This window comes from Lottia gigantea (assembly GCF_000327385.1).
Source record: "Lottia gigantea unplaced genomic scaffold LOTGIsca_2, whole genome shotgun sequence".
NCBI lineage: Eukaryota > Metazoa > Mollusca > Gastropoda > Lottiidae > Lottia > Lottia gigantea.
Genome location: NW_008708400.1, coordinates 4,667,031 through 4,688,399, shown reverse-complemented (window position 1 = coordinate 4,688,399; position 21,369 = coordinate 4,667,031). Strand labels below are relative to the sequence as shown.

General features: G+C 35.4%; 4 protein-coding genes across 4 annotated transcripts; 2 read left to right on the top strand and 2 right to left on the bottom strand.

Annotated features, from left to right (window-relative positions):
• Positions 1–2,185: 2,185 nt before the first annotated feature.
• Positions 2,186–2,509, top strand: LOTGIDRAFT_75481 (hypothetical protein; the record flags this gene model as incomplete). Its single annotated transcript, XM_009053095.1, has 1 exon — positions 2,186–2,509. A coding segment is annotated over one exon (324 nt), but the record flags the coding sequence as incomplete, so codon positions are not given.
• A 2,781-nt stretch (positions 2,510–5,290) lies between these two features.
• Positions 5,291–9,952, top strand: LOTGIDRAFT_152935 (hypothetical protein; the record flags this gene model as incomplete). The annotated part of the gene is made up of 9 exons (XM_009053426.1): positions 5,291–5,513; positions 5,783–6,014; positions 6,777–6,967; positions 7,222–7,414; positions 7,722–7,872; positions 8,284–8,444; positions 8,978–9,056; positions 9,381–9,581; positions 9,839–9,952. The coding sequence occupies 9 exons, from the start codon at positions 5,291–5,293 to the stop codon at positions 9,950–9,952; spliced, it is 1,545 nt and encodes a 514-aa protein (XP_009051674.1).
• An 835-nt stretch (positions 9,953–10,787) lies between these two features.
• Positions 10,788–12,881, bottom strand: LOTGIDRAFT_152934 (hypothetical protein; the record flags this gene model as incomplete). The annotated part of the gene is made up of 4 exons (XM_009053425.1): positions 10,788–11,078; positions 11,512–11,616; positions 11,815–12,251; positions 12,557–12,881. The coding sequence occupies 4 exons, from the start codon at positions 12,879–12,881 to the stop codon at positions 10,788–10,790; spliced, it is 1,158 nt and encodes a 385-aa protein (XP_009051673.1).
• Positions 12,882–15,100: 2,219 nt separating this feature from the next.
• On the bottom strand, positions 15,101–21,146 carry LOTGIDRAFT_104429 (hypothetical protein; the record flags this gene model as incomplete). Its single annotated transcript, XM_009053424.1, has 11 exons — positions 15,101–15,492; positions 15,808–15,918; positions 16,117–16,348; positions 17,125–17,248; positions 17,925–18,065; positions 18,534–18,714; positions 18,964–19,110; positions 19,425–19,587; positions 20,049–20,120; positions 20,504–20,608; positions 21,087–21,146. Coding segments are annotated over 11 exons (1,728 nt in total), but the record flags the coding sequence as incomplete, so codon positions are not given.
• Between the last annotated feature and the right edge of the window lie 223 nt (positions 21,147–21,369).

Here is a 21,369-nt window from a genome sequence, read left to right as displayed (position 1 = left end):
TTCCATTTATGCACCACAAAATTCGAGAAAACAATAATGAATATTGGATTCAGTTAAGGCCCACGTAAATGCATTTACACGTTCCTAAACCGACCAGCCGTTAGAGCAGTACTCAATTGAGGTAAGAGATATATAGTTAAATAGGAGTTAATCCGACTTTTTGAAGCACTGGTCGTGGTATCAGGATTTCCCTTACCTTGATGAGGATTTAGACAGTAGGGCCATATATCCCAATCAGCGAACATTTAGTTACGTATTAACGTTTTTTTGTCTTTTTAGGTCCATAAACTTATTATTGCCGCCTCCAGTGACTATTTGTTAACGTTGTTCAAGAGATACGGCCATTTTAAAATGCTACAAATAAGTATACCTATGAACATTTCAATGGAGGCGTTAAAGACCTTTGTTACATTTCTATACTTGGGTAAAGCCGATTTAACTTCCGAAAACATTCAAGAGGTCGCCATGTTGGCCAATTTGTTCAAAGTGCAGGTTTTGAAAGACGTGATCATAAAACTATCGGGAGACCAGAATATAGGTCAAGATGACAAACTGCGTGAACTGCAGCTTCTGGTCTTGGAATTCTACGACAAAAGAGACGAGTGTATCGATACTGGGTCACTGGTGGGTACTACTGAACAGGGTATCAACACTGATACAGTCACAAACATCAACATACCTCCTCAGATCACTAACGACATTACAGATATCTTGGGAGAAGATTTCTTTTGTACCAAGAAAATCCAAAAGAAAGCCCCGATGACTCCTCCGCATACGTATGGAACTCGATCAACTGCAGCGTTAAAGGGTACTCCCAAATCTCGACGTAAAACATATATTGAAGAAATAACAAAGCAGGATCTTGAAGCTCAGAATAAAGCAGCTGTTTCAGAACCACCGACAGACAAACCTAAAGATACCAAGGAAGTCTACAGAGGAAAGAAAAGTCGCCTTCTGGCAGGTGCGTTGACGAATGATTCTCACGAAACACCAAAGACCAGAGGGAAAGCTAAACGAAAGTTAGACATAGCTAATACAACCAACCAAACCGCCACGCCACAAATACAGCCTTTAACAGATCCTGCCATGGACGAACAAAACATGGACGAAGCGTCGGTGGGACGTAAGACCAGACAGAGGTTAGATAACACTTGTTTATAAGAATGGAAGCACCCTTACCTTAGGCTAGTCTCTAATAAATGAAAACTAATCGGAAACAGTATATCCAAGGGAATCGACATCTGTTTAATTAGATTTCTGTAAAGTTAAAGGTACAAGTGTGCCATTTTTTGGGGTTGATTCGAATATATGTTAATAGTTTTCAGAAGTAATAGAAATGAACGGAAATCGCATAATTCCTTTAAAATACTTAGTATTATAAATTGACGAGTCGTCATTTTAACATTCAAAGACGGATAATTCTAGACACACATCGAGGCTCACATTTCGACAGTGAGCTGTGAACATTATTACTGATTGACTTGGCTAAAAAATTCGCGTTTCTGATACTAAAGTATGATGTGTCAAAAAATGCTAATACTAAATTCGTTTGCGTAAGCCTTATAAATGTTGTATTCTCTTTTTCAGGAAACCAAGTACTGGAACTCAAGTGCCTACAGTCAGACCGCCTCCGAAGAAGAGAGCTAAAATGGCATTGCAGCTCAGCTTAGACGATTTATTCAATGATTTGACCTACGTAGACGCTTGTGAGGACGAAAACGTATGTGATGATGCAACAGATGCTGTTGATGAACCTGAAGCACCCGAAAATCCAAAGACATCTGAAGAAACTCCAAACACCTCGGAATCTCCCCAGGAAAAGACGAAGGCTACTAAGAAATCGAAAAAGAGTAAGAGAAGTAGGATGGCAAGGTGGAAAAAGTCCAAGAATATAATGGGGATCGCAACAGATATCGAAAACATGGCAGAACATATTCCTGAAGCGGAACGGCAATTCAAATGCACCATGTGTGGTAACGAATTCGTGTTCTCTAAGCGTTGTATCAGCCATATGATGAAAACACACGACGTACGGGAAGATGAAATTATATCCAATATCATCATCAGAAGCAAGTCGGAAACGGATCCAAAAATTTGCGACATCTGTGGTTATAAAACGAAGGACCAGAATTTCTGCTACATCCATTATCATAAATATTTCAAACATGGCGTACCCTTACCCCAAGGTTGGAAGGTTTATAAGTGTGACGAATGTGGTAAAGAATGTTTCACTAAATTCATGTTAAAGGATCATAAATTAACTCATATTGAAGAGACTCCTTTTATTTGTGAAACGTGTGGTCAGGGCTTTAAATCGCGCACCTGTTTAAACAGTCACGTTCTACATCGGCACAGTGAGGTGAAAAAACATCCGTGTCCGAACTGTACGAAGACTTTTAAAACTAGAACTCAAATGAACGTCCATTTCCGAACACATACTGGAGAGAAACCATTCAGCTGTCCACACTGTGAATATAAAAGTACCACTCGAGGCAATATGAGACTGCATTTAACCAATAAACATAAGATCTGTGCGGAGAAAGTAAAATCCATAATGGATAATATGGTGGTGACCGAGCCACCAATGGAGGTACCGGAAGAGAAAGTTGTACCATCAATTCCTATGCAGTTTATAGCTGTAGAGAATGCAGAGATCAAAGCTTCTTTACAGATAGACAGTGATATGAAGTGGACACCTATAAATGAACTTGCGGATCAAACTAATTTGAATTCAGTTACACCTACCATATTGTTACCAATTTCCCAAAATGATCAATCATCGACGAATGGTACTTCTTACAGGACGTTTACCATTCTACCAAACTCTGTGGATGGAAGTACAGCATCGCTGTCAGTACCTTTGGAGCTTCTGAATACTACAGACGCTCAAGGTAGTGTTACAACCATGCAGCCAATATCCCTGACACAGACGTCTCAGTCCAACACAAATCATCTATACATGCAACATTCTCCAATCAGTCCAGCCCCTGCTATTTCACCGGAAGTCAGCTACAAACAGTCCAACATGACCAATTCACCCATCACTCCACCAGCAGCGGAAACGTCTTATCAAACCCCAAACAATTTTGTGACCCCAGTTACTCCAGAAGCGTCGACATATTCAAACTATTCGCGGAACATCGCAAATTCGCCAATCAGTCCGGTAACCTCATCTGCGGAAAACTACCAATCTCTGAATAATTCACAGTCCCAAACAGCATCCATTTTAACTCAAGATTTACCTGTTCACAACGATGCTGATATTACACAAATGTTGAAATTAGATCCGAATTTCGCCCAACAGAACTATGATACGGCTTTTCTTCAAGTGTACAATTATCAGAATCAGTTGTATACGCCTATGTAGTCACGTTGTTGTGGTTCGCGTGTGACAGGGTGGTAAAAGCTTCTATGATATTCTGTATGTGCCAATCAATCGTCAGTCAAAATAGCACTTCTTTATTGAAAGAAATTGGCCATAAAGCATATAACACATCTTTTTTTCTAGTGAAGATTATTTAGCGATTTTTGTAGCAATTGATTATTCATGAATACAAAATATTCATTGTAACCTGTTTTACGCAATGAAGCGGGATTCTGTTAGATTTGTTAAAATACTGGAACATAAAGGTTTACAATAATATTGTTACGCTAATTTGTATGTTATTAGTGCTTGATATATAAATTGTTTGTTATTTATTGATAAAATCTATTAATATTTAAATTGAAAAAATATTGTTGAGTTTATTTGAGTCCATAACCAGTGTAAAAATAAATATTAAATAGAATAGACTTTATCTTGCCCCTGATTGTGTCAATGGATTAAAAAAAATCTACAGAAAACGGCAAGTTTTACCATTGGAACAACATTTGCCCACTCTATTGCAATTTCCAATTGTCCAAGGAACTTAAATGTTCTGTAATTGCTCATCGGAATATTGTCCCATTCGAATGACATGGTTCTATTTCCAGTTGTGATGTCAGCACATTGTTTTCATAGTTATATGTCGAGTTCAAACTGCAATCAGGCAGGTTAGGGGGTAAGCCCTTTATTCTCCGAGGCACAATAAGTACTCCACATAATGTACAAATATATAAATGAATACAATGTACTAGATTCTGAACTTTCTTGAAATGTCTATAGAATTTACATTACCAGACACCAGTTTTAAGTGCGACCAACAGCTTTCGGAACCATATATCAGAACTTAGAAAATATTCACGACAGTGTTAGTAAGTTGCTGACTAGACTCCAGATATAAGTGCAAGAACAGTGTGAGATATATATATATATGTATGTAAGTATATATATATATATATATATATATATATATTGTATATATATATAAATAATTGGAAGGTATTTTTAGCTTCAGTAGGCGATCACTAATAAGATTTGATGATAGGTGTGCACAGTTTCTAATCCATAATATCGTCATAATTTTGTGGGCTAAATCTGTGTTCGCGATTATCCTTGCTTCAATCTTGAAACATTTGATAAATGTATATAATGGAATGATTAAAATTATGTAGGCAGTCGACGATTTCACTTATACAAAGCTTTAAAAATTACATTGGATTTTGAAACCTGTTCGATGTCAGTACACCTCCATGGTAAACCTTCTTTTGACTCCTTGTAGGTTCCATGCAATATAAAGTCGACGAATTAATCAGCTCTAGAACGTGGGTTTAATTCTGTGGTTAACACAATTTGATTTCTATTTAAACCTCCTGTAAATAGATCCTCAAAGCATCTGTGTCCAGAATAAAGTTTCACTACAGAGTATGTCAGTAGGGCATTTCGAGATCATAAAAAGCTCCCAGTCAGCAGAAATGTATTTCCGTTTGGATTTTCTGCTAAATCTGCTCCAATAACCTTTGTAGAACGTCGCCACCATGGAGATCTACTGGTTTTAAGAAATCATCTAGACATCAGAAACACAGTTTGGGGTCTGAGATTGTTAAATATAAACGATTTTTTTTTAAAGTGAAGATTCAGTAGGCTCGAGGAACATTAGAAAGGTAAGCTGTTTTTTTTCATCAGTATTATCAATATGATTCCATGTACCGTCACTACCTTGACTTGACAATGCTCTGGAGTAGGGAACCAAACCAAAAACAATTATTCCTTGACTGGAATTATTAACAATTTATTTCTTGAGTAATTCGTGGTAATCACGGTGTGAACAGCCCTCGGTCCTAGGGTATTTGGGTTTCCAAGGACTTGAATGTCTATTTCATGTTGGGTTAAGTCAATGTAATTTAAATGTCTAATGTCTTTAGATCTAAAATGAAGTCTGTTAGAAAGGTTTTAGAACGTGGGTGTCAATTCATAACCAAGCATAGCTACAGTGAGAGTGCTGTTCTTCAAGACGTTCGAGTAACATCGCGGTTGCCCGCAGTAAGTGAACCATATGTGAAGCCGACAACTCGGAAAGAGAGAAGCATGGGAGATATACCTGGTCCTTCAAGTCTACCTCTTATTGGAGCATTATGGCAGTATTTACCAGGTGGTGAGTACAGTTTTCATGAGTTTGTGGCTTTTTTGGTTAGTCCTGAACTGTTTCAATTAGCGGAAGAAAGATGTCTAATTTTCGTGAACAATTAATGGTCGGATACCTCCGTCAACATATATACTCGTACGAGGAATATAAGTTTGGTGGATGTTTCAATGAAATAGTGGATCTTTCATGTGAATTATCATGCCCCTAGATGTAGATTTGCTTCTACGAGGATTAAAAATAGTCCAAGCGTTAATGGAGATCATTCCTTATGTTTTTAGGACGGTTTTATGGAGTGGATTTTAATGAATCTGTAAAGAGTCTTCAGAAGATGTATGGAGATGTAGTCAGAGAAGATATAGTTCCTGGGTTTACTGTCATCAGGCTCTTTAATCCCGACCACTTTCTAGATATCAGACAAGCAGAAGGTGAACTACCAGCTAGAGCCATGTTTGGGATGCTCAGACGTTACAATGAACTTTATAATCAGAATGTTCAGGGATTGCTGACCAGGTAAACTTTATATTTTGCTTGTAGCATTAAGCAATACCCACGAAAAGATTTCGTTCCTTTGGCAAACAGGATGCATTTCATACTTCGATAGTCCTTATGAATTAACAGATCACACCTTTATGGGACTACCCCCAGATTTTATTGTCCACATGTCCATTATTGTGTAAAAACCAAATTCGTATAAGTTGACGTCAATACTTACCAATATTACTGAATCTAGATGGTGGGCGCTTTTCATTTTGTGCAGGCTTACGCAATTCATTGCTTCGTTTCTGAATGCTCTGATAAATAAACTGTCAATTAGGGATTGTTCAGGATCATGGTTTCGGGTTTGACTGTACAGAGTGGGGGTTTAATCAGCTGAGATTTAGTCACAGCCAGTAATCTCCTACCAAGTGTAACTAATTTTAATCTCCAGTCAGGCTATTTTAATCTGGATGTAGGAAGTTTTCATATGAATTTTATCTCTGGATTATAACAACCTGCAATCATTTGACCCAATTTAATGCCGGTAAAACAGCTGATCGAATTTATTTCAGTGTATTCATCAGAGAAACCACCTTACTTCATCACAACCACATTTCTGCCATTTAAACTAAAGTTATTCTTGTCATTTTATCTATTATATCTTCAGTTCATCGACAATTTTTTTTAATACTTCGCTTGTCAAATCAGATTCTTCTTTGAAGGTATTAGTAACTGATTTGGCATTTTCTCTTTTTAATGAGATTAATAAAGATTAACTTTGAAATTATTTTCTAGTCAAGGTATTGAGTGGCAACAGATGAGACGTGAAGTTCAGCAGAAGATATCCTCACCACAGGCTGTCAGATCCTTTGTCAAGAGCCAGATGAGTGTAGCCGAAGAGTTTCTAGACAGAATGGATGGCTTAAGAGATAGAGATGGAACAGTGAATGATTTCTTACCTGAAATTTACAGATATGTTACTGAAGGTATATATTTGTTTGATATCTGGTATTTCATATAGCCCTTTTGCAAACGTGGTGGTTTATTTTAGCTAGAATAATTCTTTTAGATATTAAAACCTGTTTTTTGTGATGATGATCCATGGCTGACGTTTGAAAAGCATAATGTAGTTTGGAGGAAACACTGGGATAATTAGCCCAACAGCACAATAACAGGAAAACGTGAAAACTGTCGCCTTTTAATCCTAACAAACAAAAGTGTCTCATTTTGATATTTTCAGCCATTGGTGTAGTATGTTTTGATGGAAGGTTAGGAGTCTTGAATGCTAATGATAGGGATGGTCAGAATTTCATTAAAGCTGTGAATACATCATTATCTCTGATTTACAAAGAACTCTTCACACCTCCCCTTTATAAACTGGTTACAACTCCTATGTTTAAACAATATTGTGAGAACATGGATACAATACGAGGGTAAGAACTTAGGCTTTGATATATCACCAATAGTTTCAATAGCGTCAAATATAATTGGATAACACATCTAGGATTTGCAGACATTATGCAAATTCACCACAATCACAAGCCAGTCCCATAGTAGCCAGCGTCACAGTAAGTGAAATACAGTAGAAACTTTTCACACAAACTATCGGGCAATACATTTGGTGAGTTATTTTTAGTTATTTTAGTAAATTGGCACAATTGTTATTCCTTGCTCAAAATTGGTCATAAACTTGGTTATTTGTGATAAATAGACCTAAAACTGTATTTACTTTCATTTCAGATTATCGGAAAAACATATCAACAATGCTTTAAAACACCCAATGACTGATGGAAGAATGAATTTAATACAACAATTGTCATATCAATCTAAATTAACATACAGACAGATTTTTACATTTCTGAGTGAACTGTTCTTCGGTGGAGTTGATACTGTAAGTTATTATGTTTTTGTCAGGAAAGTACGATATTAGATCAAGCTTTTCTATCAATCGGAGGGCACCTTCGTACCTTGGTGGTAAGCGATAACGAAAATGCTCAACTGTGCAATAGTGTGCTTATTGAGTGTATTGGAAGCTACTTGGGTTTGCGTTTGAACGCTAACCTGGGGTCTGTCGTTCACACCCGCTTCAGATTACTCCATCCACTTTCGTTTAATGATATTGTTAAAAACGGGATCATGAGTAGCCAGGTCTAATAACAATTTATCTCGTTGCATACTGCTACATACGTCACTTCCGCAAGTTATATCAATTTGATATCAGTATCGTTATATTATAAGTTAGAAAATCAGATAAAGGATATTTATTTTAAACTAACTTTAATAATTTCATTTCTTCTTTCAGACTGGCCATTGTCTGGTATTCTCCTTACATGCTCTGTCCAGATATCCCGAGGTCCAGGAGAAACTTTATAATGAAATAAAAGACTATTCTTCTTCTGATATTTGCAATGGTGCACTGGATTCTTCTTCATATCTGAGAGCATTTTTGAAAGAATCACTTAGGTAAGGTATTTTTTTCTTTGAGATAAGAAATGAACATAAAAAGAGCAGGAGTAGGCTTGATGAACCTCCAGGAGGGTTTCAGATCAGAATTGTCAAATGCTATCACATGACGTTAAGTTGATGACTTCAGCAATTATCTTCAAGTACTGATTCTGCTTTATCTGACAGATCATCACACACTATTAAAAAAAACCAATTCTGACAGTTCTTCCGATATTGATTCAAATGTTTTAAGTTTTTACAGGGATTGCTCTAAATTAACTGATAGCATCAATTTGAATCATTCCAAATTTCAATCAGATGTCAATCAGATTCCTGGAATTCCACTAAAACTAAGGGTTTGATGACGTCACTAAACGTAAAAATATGCTATATCACATAGTGATGTCATCAAATACCTATTTTTAGTGGGATTGCAGGAACCACAGACGTCTGATTGAAAATTGGAATTGTGCAGATCGATGCTATCAGTGTCCCCCGATAAAAAAAAAAAAAAAAAACTTCTTTACAATCTCTTAGACACTCATTTTCAGAATGTTTCCTATTGCTCCGGGATTGGGTCGCACTACCAGTAAAGATACAACTACAGCTGGATATCACATACCATCTGGGGTAAGTAATGTTATGTAGTGTTATGTTTATATTTTTGGGTGTCCAAAAAACGTCCCAAAGTTCGACGGGTAGTATCTCAACCGTTGGTTAAAAGATATCCCTTGTTGGAAACCCGATATATGCTGGGCTAACAGAGAAAGCAAGTCATTGTTATTCTGCAATTGTTCCGGCAAACATGCTTTATTTTGAATGATGAGTATGATAATAATACTCAATACAAATAAAACCATTATTCCTGTTCACATAGATTATTAACACTCATTTAGGTTGAATCTGCGATCTGCACTGAAAACAAGTATTCAACTTCAGAATTTCTTATTTTAGACCAACATTGTGTTACATTATGACATGGCTGGTAAAGATGAACGATTTGTACCCAATCCTACTGAATTTATACCAGAAAGATGGATTAGACCAATCCCGACATATATTTCACCCTATGTTACTGTTCCATTTGGGTTTGGACCTCGTTCATGTCCAGCTAGAAGAACAGCTCTACAGGAAGTTTCTCTGATTCTAATTAAGGTAACTTGGTTTTACATTTTATAAAAATACTTGATTCGACGTTATATTTTCATAAATCAAACATTATTGTGCCTCTGAGGGAACTTTGGAAGATCATTTTTCAAGCAACCCTACCAATACGATGTAAGAACATTTTATATGTTCGCTAGCTTTTATTTCATTTACGTCAGAATAATTGCTTAATGATCATACTTAACTGAACTTTTAAGCATGAGTTTCGGGTTCCAAGTTAGGAGATTCTTTATTTTGCATTGCAGATTCTACAGAAATACAAGATAGAAGCCACCACTGAAGACCTGCCCATAAAAATGCAGCTTCTGAACTGTCCGTCTAAACCTGTTTCTTATACGTTTATTGAAAGGGAGACATGATATCAATTTAATCAGTTTGATTGGTAATAAACGCAACTCTGGAATCTGATATCTCCTTTCGAGGTACTTTCAGTTTATTTTCCGTGGATAACTAAGATCCTACACCTTTTCTGAAACCAGATCATTTTGTCAGTGAAGAAAGACAAATATACGAAACGAAATGTTCAGATCTTTATAGGAATTTTAGAAATGCTGCTATATCAAAGTGTTTCAAACTCTTCAGCTAATTTTTGTGAAATATATCTATAATTATGAACTTAAAATTTAATGACCAAAGCTTTGATACTTTATCAATAACCCTGAAGTGAAATGAATATATATAATATCTTTTAACTATTACTTTGCCTTTCTGGCGAAGAAAAATCCTATATCAATTTTTATTTTTTTAATTAGCGAGGATTCGGCATAATCTCTTAATTTTTATGTTAAAAATGGCCCCATGTCTAAGTTGGGACTACTTCCGGTTTGTAAGGCCAGTTCCCATGTCTCTATCTGGAATTCCTGGTATGAAAGTCAAATATTATTTAGGTTCTTTTTTATGTTTTTAATTTTGAATAAAGTGCTTTCAAAATCTGCCTCTTCTTCTTTTTTTATTTCCAATCAAAGCTTGACAAATCAAAGACATTTTAGAAATGTTAACTACACTCTTTGTACTAAATACATACGAAGGTTTAAAAGTTCATAACATCAAGCTAGTAAATCTTCTAACATTTAGCGCTAGTACCAGATTAACTCCAAAAGCTTCAGGTCTAAACTAATTCAAAATAGTTCTTATAATATAACGGATTCAATCCATCCAATCAAAATTGCCGAAGATAGTCGCTTTACATTTGCATTACAAAATTGAAAGACGAGTTTCCATTGACATTTTGGACAATTGGGTATCTACAGGAGTTTTATACGGCCTCGTTCTCAAATCTTCTACTAGACTGAGTCTCGCTTTTCCAGCTCCATTCATCATGCTCATACCATGATGCCCTTGGCGCTTTGATATTCGGTTAACCAGGACCTTGAAGCCGTTCCTGAAATTCTCATTAAAGCCACCATATATAATAGGATTAGCTGCTGTGTTGGTGTACATCAATATAATGGACGAGAAATAGAATGGTGTATACCAATCTGGTAACTGAAATAAAAAATGACAACTAATGGGATTTGAAGCTTTCTTGTCAGCTCTCTATATTCAAACGTCTATTAGAAATCGTAGTATAATCTGTTGCTCTCAGAGAGTCACTTTATCTCACGAGCACAGTCACACACGAAATACTAGTACAAATAGGTTCTGTACTTTCAAACGCCCGATTTTAAATCAACATAAATTGGTCGTTTGTATGCCAAATAAAGATTTAGAAAAAAGTAAATATATGAAAAATTTATGAGTTTAATTTCACGGTTTGGAATTCACGTTAAAATATCACAAAATCCATAAATTAATATCCCTGTTCAGAAGCATAAAATTATGTTATTACGTTAAAGAGTCTTCAACGACTCTTTGATTATATTACATGAAATATTATTGGGAATATCAGATAGATACAAGTTACGCCCAAAACACTCACCCTCTCAGACTGGTCCTCTCGATATAATTCATATAGTTTGGTAAATTGAAATGGTACCGTACAAATCATAAACACGATCAAAACAGAAAACAGCATCTTCACTACCTGCAATATTCATTTTGCCACGTAGAAAGAGCAGAGCTTGATTCAGTATGGAAAGCAAGATACTTTTGCAAAAATAAGCTTAGTCTTTCACAATGAAAGCAAAATCTGCACTTTAACGTATAACATGGAACGGCAATCCAAGGCAAGGAAGAAATAAAATTACTTGTCAAAATTTGGTTTAAAGAGAAAGTGACAAACCTTGCTCTTTGATCTTCTATGGATAGCGTTTAAAGACAACTCTCCACTGCTGGGAAGAACTCTATTAAACCTCAGGTTGATTATTATAATAGTGTACAAAATGGTCATTACAATCATCGGTACCCAATTCAGTACCACAGACACCATGATCCAAAACGCCCTTTTAGATGTTAGTCCATTATCACATTTTTGATCTATCATATAAGTTGGCCAAACGTCTGTACAAAACTTCTCCACGTAGTTCGACCACCGCCGTTCTTTGTATGTATAGGTAAACAAGGGAGCTAACCCTACTGCAATGGCCGCCAACCACACTCCTGTGACCATAATGCTTACTTTACGTTGCGTTACTCGTGATTTTAGTGGATAGATGATTGCAAAGAATCTGTCACCGGCTATAACCAATAATGTAAATGTACTCGAACACATCGCTGTAACTAAAAGAACAGATTTGATTTCACTCAGACACAGCAGTTGGTACACTTTCCAATATAGCGGAACGAGAAAATGTGGTGGATTTCACGGTACCTTATTACGATTGTTGGTTGACAATCTTAACTAAGAATTTCATTTCTTAATAATTATGAGTCTCGGATAAGCGGAGTCAATTCAAGTAACATAATTAAGCTGTGATATGAAAGTAATGATGGACACATGAGATTTAGACGTGGGTGGATTGAAATTTAGATATGTTTTGAGAAAGTTGACGCACTTAACAAGATCGAGAAAAGGTCAAACTTACCTTGAAGACATGCATTGAATTTACAAAGAAATCCACCAAGTATCCATCCATCTGATACATCATCAAACACCGCTATCCACATAGGAAAAATAGCCACGAACAGGTCTGCTATGGCGAGATTTAGGAGGTAAAGATTGGTGGTAGTTCTCATTTTCTTAGACTGAAGCACAATCAAAATCACCAAAATATTTCCTGTTAATGCCAAAAGTTCTAGAATGACCACGACTGAAATTTTGGCTGCGAGCTCCCATTGTGGAATATCCTTGAATTTCCCCGGAAACTCGAAACCACTGACATCAAATTCACGGTTCTCTGGACAAGACATCTTTAGAAACGTCAAGATATATCTAACCCACATTTACATCCTTATGGTTGAACAGTTATGTTACCGGAAGTAGAAATTCCTCTTTAATTTGGTAGTTCACCAACCAAGTAGTATGTATTGCTTTTTTACAGTTGTCAATTGAAACTCATTAAGAAAGAAAAATCCATTATTCCTGATAACCGAACTGATAGAAAACGAGAAACAATGTTATGTAACATTATATTCAACAATTCAATCAAAGTCTTCTGTATTTCCTTAATCGATTGTTCTTTAATTGATTACAAAGTTTTAAGATGCGATGGCCACAATTTCTACATGCTGTTATCAACCGTGTAACGGACGAGGTTCTCTTTCGTTCCGACATAGGGCAATTTCCGCTTTGCACAGATAACAGAGAATATTGTGATAAGATATTTTCTTGACAAATCTTTCATCTCAAAACCTCAGACATATCAAGGGCAATAAATCTTGGTTCATTCGATTGAGGGGAAGCTGGAAAGGGAACCGCGCAGCTGTGCTCTTGAGTAATGGCGGCTTGGGCCGCTTTAATGTGACAGCATTATGGTCAGTTATTGGAAAAGTGTCATCGGAAGTTTCTAATGGTCAATACTGATGTTGATTTGTGAGTTTTCTGTTTGCCTTGTGATCGTCCGTACCAGTTCATGATAGAACTTATTCTGATAAAGTTTTCTAGATTGTAATAAATGATATAAACGTCACTTGATGAACCCCTTTACCTTTTTATAGTAATATAGTCCAATTTTATGTGGTTATGTGTTTAAGGGTAGAAAATTGAAGGTTTTCTTTTAGAATTTCAGCTATTGGAGGTGGGCTATCATCCAAACCAACAGACCCGGAAAATTATGGGAATGATAAAGAAACTTGTGTTTGTCTCTGACAAACACCCACCACGAAAGTTCCACTTCGCTCTCAAACACATAGCTTTACAGCAGTTGACGAATGGAAGCACAATAAAGTAAAATAATAATTGTATTTTGTACATTTGTTACTGTTACAGACAAGTTTCACTTCTCCATATTATATCATCAATCAGGGGCGATTATGATTTTTTTTATATAGTTTTGGAAATCGTAAAAAGAGTAGTTAAATTGCTGTGTCTGTATGACACATCCTTATTATCCTTATAAGGCACAAACCCAATACACCACGAAACGTTTACTCTAAATGCACTGAAATTGCACTGGTTTAACCAGTAATGACTGGCCATTTTTAATCAAAAGAATTTTTCAAACTTATTTAATACATAACAAACAATGACGTCATATAAAATAAAACACACATATAAACTGCTTTAAACGTCAGTGTAACATCATCAAAGTGAAATATAATAATTCATAATGATGACAGTTTTGAGTATTCTCATGGAGACAAAGCCTTTGATCAGGTACATATATTTCTTTTAAGAATGTAATAACAAAAAATGAATAAAGGACATCTTGGTCTAGTGTTAACCTACATTCTAAACAAACGTGGGCGTTGAATTTTGGGGCGACATCATTTGTATGCATCTTTCAAAAATACAGGAAAGAATGTCTTAGCAATTTGAGCTTATATACTACCAGTCCTGACAAAAACCTCTTCCATTTGACTTAAATTTCATATAATTTGTTTTGTTGAGAATGTCGTTAGCTAGCACGCCCTTTCAGAACAGACAGACTTCAGAACTTCAAGTCTATAATGAGAATTCTATTACTCGGTCTTTGTCTTATTTCAAGGAAACAGATCCTAAACACAACTTATATTAGACAATCTTTCCAAGAACAGATCACTTACACACCCATTCATTCAGCATTCATGGAAATACCGGATTATAAACACGTGTCAGCATTTTTGGCGTAAACAGATCACTAACAAAAGTCAGCAATTTGGAGTAAACAGATCACTAACACATATCAGTATTCTATCAGTCTTGGAAAAAACAGATTACCGGCACAAGTCAGTCTTCAGCAATCTTGGAAATAACGGATCACTAACACATGTCAGCACTCTTGGCAATAACAGATCACTAACACATGTCAGCACTCTTGGCAATAACAGATTACTAACACGTCAGCACTCTAGGCAATAACATATCACTAACACATGTCAGCATTCTTGGCACTTCAGACATCTTACACACGTTTTCATGCAAGTCAGCATTCTGTATGGATGTCCCTGCTCGTAGTATTTCGGTGTTTTGAGGAACTGCACACTCCATTTCAAAACGAAGTGTCGATACACATGTTAGCACGATTATTGTAATCTTCCCGATGTCGCTTTAATCCCACTGCTTTCATTTTAATTTCTTCTAAAGGGTTCATATTTTCTTCAATAATAATTTTTTTAAGTGGATAAATGTAATGATTTCCAGATTTTTCTTTCACCGGTTCACTGTTATTTTTGGATGTGTTGTACTGTTCAGGTTTAGGGGACGTTGTGAAGTCATCATCTGAAGGGAACACTTTATCAAATCCCTGTTTACCTTCCAAGAAATACGTTGTCATTGCTCCCTTTCCTTTGACTTGAATTTCACCACGACAATGTAAATAATACCCACTCTCATACGCTGACAGTTTCTCGGCAGATAGCGGACTAAGATGAATCTTCAAGGCTGGAAATATAAAACTTGCCTTTAAATTTCCAAAATGGTTTGAATTAAAATTTTTGTTAAGTTCAGTAATCTTTTGTTTGGCAGTTTTAACTAAAGATTTCAGTAAGTTCTTGCTGGGGATCACGAGGAGAAAACGACATGTACCCATTCACACCGCAATTAATAGTCATCCTTGGTCAATTGTATCCGAAATCTGCGTCGACAGCATAATATCTGGTCCTAGACCTAAGTACATGTATTGAAGATCCTAACCGTGAAACGAGACTGGATATCCAGCCAACAGATTGGCAATAATAGATTATATAAGTTACTTACGCACTCCCGTTGATTCCATTCTAGATCCCGTATTAACTGTATCACCGAATAAACAATATCTAGGCATAGCTAATCCTACTACACCAGCAACTACTGGACCAGTATGTATACCTAATAATATAAAACAGACAATTTGCCAGACAATGTAACATATACGCCCATGGCAATTTTAAGCCACGGGAAAAAAATAGTTCTAGTTTGCAGTATTACTTGATGGTCGTCAGTACTTCTGAAGGCTATATACAATTATTCAAGATCCAAATCAACCCCCAAAAATGCTGTTCCCTATTAATAGAGAACCATACTCACCAATTCTGATTCTAATTTTTTTATTGGGTTGATGAGGAATACTGAAGGTAGTTATAGAAGACAGGATGTCCATAGAACAATCGGCTATTTCTTTGATATGTTTATCGCCGTTACGTTTAGGTAGACCACTAGCTAACATGTAGGCATCTCCTATTGTCTCAACTTTATATACATCATAATTGGTTATAATATCATCAAATAATGTATACAGACTGTTTAACAAGTTTACAACCTGAAAAATATTAAAGGTAAGATTTAAATACAACGGAGTGGTAATAACACCATGTAAAAAATATTGTACATACTGTGTTGTATATCACTTGACCCGAATTTCACAGTGCCTTCTGTATCACGATATTAGCATTTGATGAACAGGAATGACAAGTATCATACTATATAATACAACGATACAAGTGAACAAGGCTGTCAGTTCCTGTTCGTGAAGGAACCATAGACATTTTCGAGAATAAATAGCCAGGTACTAATGGATAAACAATTTATTTGAAACTGTTTTTGAGAGAACTATACAGATTATACTCAAATTTTGCACCTATGTATAGTATTTTTAATTTGCCATATATTTTCACTTGAAAACTTAATAATATCGCCTCACATTACGGAATAATAACTGTGCTATTTAAATGAATGTGGACGACAATTTATGTGCTCTAGAAACATACAGAGAAATAGAGAAGTACATGTAATACTCTGTTGCATGTTAAAATGCAGCATTCAAAAATTTGAATTTGATACATGGAATCATAAAATAATCTTCAAGAAATCACATAAAGAATACAAAATTTGATATTTTAATTCGTTTAGTAATGTCGGTCAACATCTGAAGCTCAGTCAAACTCAAGATAAGTCATATTTTCTAACACAGCTGTAGGGTTTTCTGGGAAAGTACCTTTGTCAAGAGGTTGGTCAAGAAGTTTCTGAATAAAAGGTTTCTCAAGAAACCTTTGTTTTCCTTCAATTCTCTTTTTGTCCCAAATTTCTTTCACTTACCTCAATCGGGGTACTTTCAGAACAGATTTTAGTAAAACCGACAATATCTGAGAAATATATACTGACTTCATCAAATAATTCGGCTTTCACTGGTTTTCCTAACTTTAAATCTTCAGCTACTGATCTGAAATGATAACATATACTGAGTTACAGAAACTGTTACTAGAGAAAAGAACATCTGCAAAACTGTCAGTCAGTGAAGGCGAAAAAAACCCCGGACATTCAAAATGCCACCATCCATAAACAAGGCGATGATTTTGAAGTCGATAATTTTCTTCGCTTTCACAGAGTAAACGATTCTTAAAAATCTCTATTTCTGTTTTTGAGACACAAAGAAATCAAATTTTATGTTTTCGTGAATATCGGCTCCAAAAGCCATTGCAAACACGATGTATTCTATTACATTACATGTCATGTATACGCATACATTTCCGATTCAGAAAAGGAGTGTGCAATGATTGCAATGTGTAATTATTGAGCGTGCATGGCCTCTTTCATAATATCAACCCTTTTTCAGTTTCAGATTTTTATTATAACAAAGTTATTATAAAGTTACTAGTACAAATTTGTACTCTCGATTTTGATTAACGGAAGTGTCTTGCTTGAACAGATTGATTTTGTATCACAATATATACAATTTTGAAAAACATAGGAATTAAATACTTCAACCAAATGTGGAATCGATTAAAATTTTGTTTAATTCATATTGCAAGACTGTTTTAGTACCACTTCTGATAAATCGTGATGAACAGACTTTAAAGGATCCAAAAAGAACGGCATGAACATGACTGAAAACTTACTGAGGTAACATTCTATATAGAAGATTTTCAGTCTTTTTCTTCTCTACATCTAGTTCACTGGTTCTTTCTGCTACCAATTCTTCTAAATGATTGGCATATTTCTCTAACATAGCTATCATATTATCTATCATAGTTTTATGTCTGAAATGGAAACGAAAACATGATTGAGTTATAAATTTTTCCAATTATTTATTCAATGGCTTTTTAGGTTTAGCTTAAGTTTCATTTCGATTTTCGATCCCATCATTGCTGATTGCTGATGGCCATGTCTCACACATGAGAAGTCACTCTAATTATAGAGTGGTTCTGTAGGAAGTAGGCAATGAACTGACACGGATATCAACAATCAAATCGTGACGGTAGAGAAAGACAAAGACCAGAAGGCGGAACAAGAATGCTACGATCGATCCCCTAATCCCCTCGGCGTCACCACGTAATTGGTCTTGTGCGAATTTTTGCAAGACGGAATTGTGAGTATTTTTATAACTTGCCAACGTTTAGATCCTCCCAGGAAATGTATCATGTGCATTTTCTAAACGTATCGCCACAAACTGTACAAAGCGGAAAGATAAATGGTAATATGAAACGTGAAGTATAACAGAAGCATACTTGGATGGATTAACTCTATGTAGTGTTTTTAAAACTCGTGAAGCAGACGGCCTAACACCAGGATCTTCTGACCAACAATCTTCAATCAGGGACGTTAACTCTCCATTTTGACGTATTTCTCGGGTTAAAAACGGCCGGAATAATGATCCATGTGTAGAGTATCGAACTTTGTCAAGAATTTCTGAAAGGAAATAAAAAAAAAATAACTATTACGACTTTTTCAAATCTCATAGTGCGAAAATAAATAAGTCATTTTAGTACTTTATCTTGACCAAATTCAACGATCAGATAAGCTGAATCCTATTTGAGCTGTTTTACTAGACCTTTATAACTGCTTGAACGTTTACTCTTCTGACCCATATCTCGACTTTTCACTTGTGTTTATCTATCTGAATACAATGTTTATTTATTTGGTATATTCAGTACTCACCAGCCGAGTTCAAGAATCCGAACTCTGAATATGGACCAGATCTCGTGAACACCTCTTTAACAACAATACCTAACGCATAGATATCAACCTTCTGAAAATCAACATTTCTTTCACTTCTTAAAACTTCTGGTGCTGTCCATAGCTTTTCTGAAAGCAACAGATTAAGAAGTTTAAGCAATCACTCAGAAAACAGAATTCATAAATGGCAGAATATAGGGTTAAAATGGGATTGTGTAGCTCGAAAACCTTTCTGAATGTAATATTATGTGGCTACATGTGTTATTCTCCCTAAAAGATGAGTAGCCTCCTCTCAATAAGATGGTGTCGAAGGTATTCTTAAAATGTTCTTTACTCGTTCCATAAGTTTGCTTGCAAAGCAATTCTTACCTAATTCGTAAAAAAGAGCTGTCTTATATCTACAACAAATAAACATGGTATTGAAATGCACCGGAAGTACTTACTATCACTCGCTTCTTCATTGGGTATAGAAGCCTTTTCCATGGCCCTGAGTCTAGGAACACCAAAATCAGTTAATTTACAGGTCCATCTACTGTCAACTACACAGTTACAGCTCTTTAAATTACCATGGTAACCAACACAACTTTTATGGATATATTCCAGACCCTAAAACAATTGAAAATAAATTCCGTAAAAATAAATTTTGAAGATATAATATTGAGTGCTTATGTTTATATTTTCATCAACTCAATGACATTCTAAGACTAACAGTAGGGGCTACTATTCTAAGGCTGATATTCCAATTATCATCAAAATAAAAAGCATACAAAGGAAAACGAATCCAAAAACTTTTAACGTTGCATAGACAATAGCAGATTTCTCATCTTAGCGTTTGAGCATTTAAGGTGAAAATTTTCAAGGATCCGAACCACCAGCTTTTGGCTATGATATTTGTTATACTATCCTATGATATGAGTATTGATTAAAGAAGATATTTCTAGGGCAAAGAAACAAAACGTGAGACTTTTTAGAGCTTCGTCAAAAGTATCTTCGATTTCAAATCATTGTGATCAATCTGTACTCTCAAAAATACGGAAAATGTAAAGCTAATTACAACAAAAACATACCTTTGCAACATCTTGACACAATGCAAATTTAAACAGCTGATCTAGTTTGATATTTGCATTCCAGATGATATCCTGTAGCAGAAAATGGATTTAAAGACTTACAAGTATATCACATGGGTTAGAATTACAGATACACAATAATTTGTCTCTTATAATCTTAAGGTAGGCGAGAATATATCATTGAAACCATACAAGCATACATACATGTATATTTTGTCTATTCTGAATGTCATTGAGATCGTCAAGGATAATTTTACGGAAATTTTCTTCCCGTTACCGACAAATAAGATACCATGAAAGGTTTGTCAACTTGCCTTCCATTTCGTCCAGTCCGCAGAATTAAAATGCCCGTATTTGGTTATACTTCGATAGGAAATGTGCATTTTCACACAGTTATAAACCCCGAGAGTAACTGACAAATCAATTGATGATGCTATTTGTTTAGATATACCGACCTGTAAACTACCTTTAGGGCAATATTCCCATATGACTATTATTCGACCAGGATCTAAACAAGCTCCAACAAACGCACAAACATTCTGATGCTTCAATTCCATCAGCTAGAATAGAAAGTGTGCGAAATAATATTTTAGAAGTTTGTTTATTTCTGTAGAGATTTTAGGCAGATGAACTTGTTGCTATTGAACAGAACACGATTTCGACATCCTCTTACTAGGGTCAGCCATACTATAATTTGTAGGCTATAGACGAGGTTATCATAAATACTCACATGTACTTTCAAAAAATCCCAAATAGATAAAAGTTAAGGAATTGCCACTGTGAGTGTCATTAAGATCTTTTGATTTCAAAATCATTAAATATAAATATATTTGTCCTTTTCTTGATTTAAACTACCATTAATTGTAAATTGAGTTCTAGATTTGATCTTTAATTTTCTAGGTTTTAAAACGCGATTTTTCCTCACTTTTATAATTTGAAATTTAAGGAGAAATATGACGGTATTAAAACATGTGTTCAAGCCCCGAGCTATAGTAATATATTGTCTGAATGACAACAGTGAAAACATTGTTTCTGTACCTGATTTAATTCTTGAAGAACTTCTTTTGTTAAACTGACGTTATTTTTAGACAGTCTTTTTACTGATACCAAACTTCCTGCAAAAAATACGATTTTCTTAAGCTAAAGTGACAGAGATTTCACTGATTCCAGAGCCACGTTTATAGATAAAAAGAATAAGAAACAATTTCAGATTTATTGGCTACATTACTAAGTTCCAGTTTCCATCGTTTCTTTTCTAGTATGTTGATTACTAACCTCTGATATAAGCTACCGAGCCAAACATTGTAGTTCCAGTTTCTAT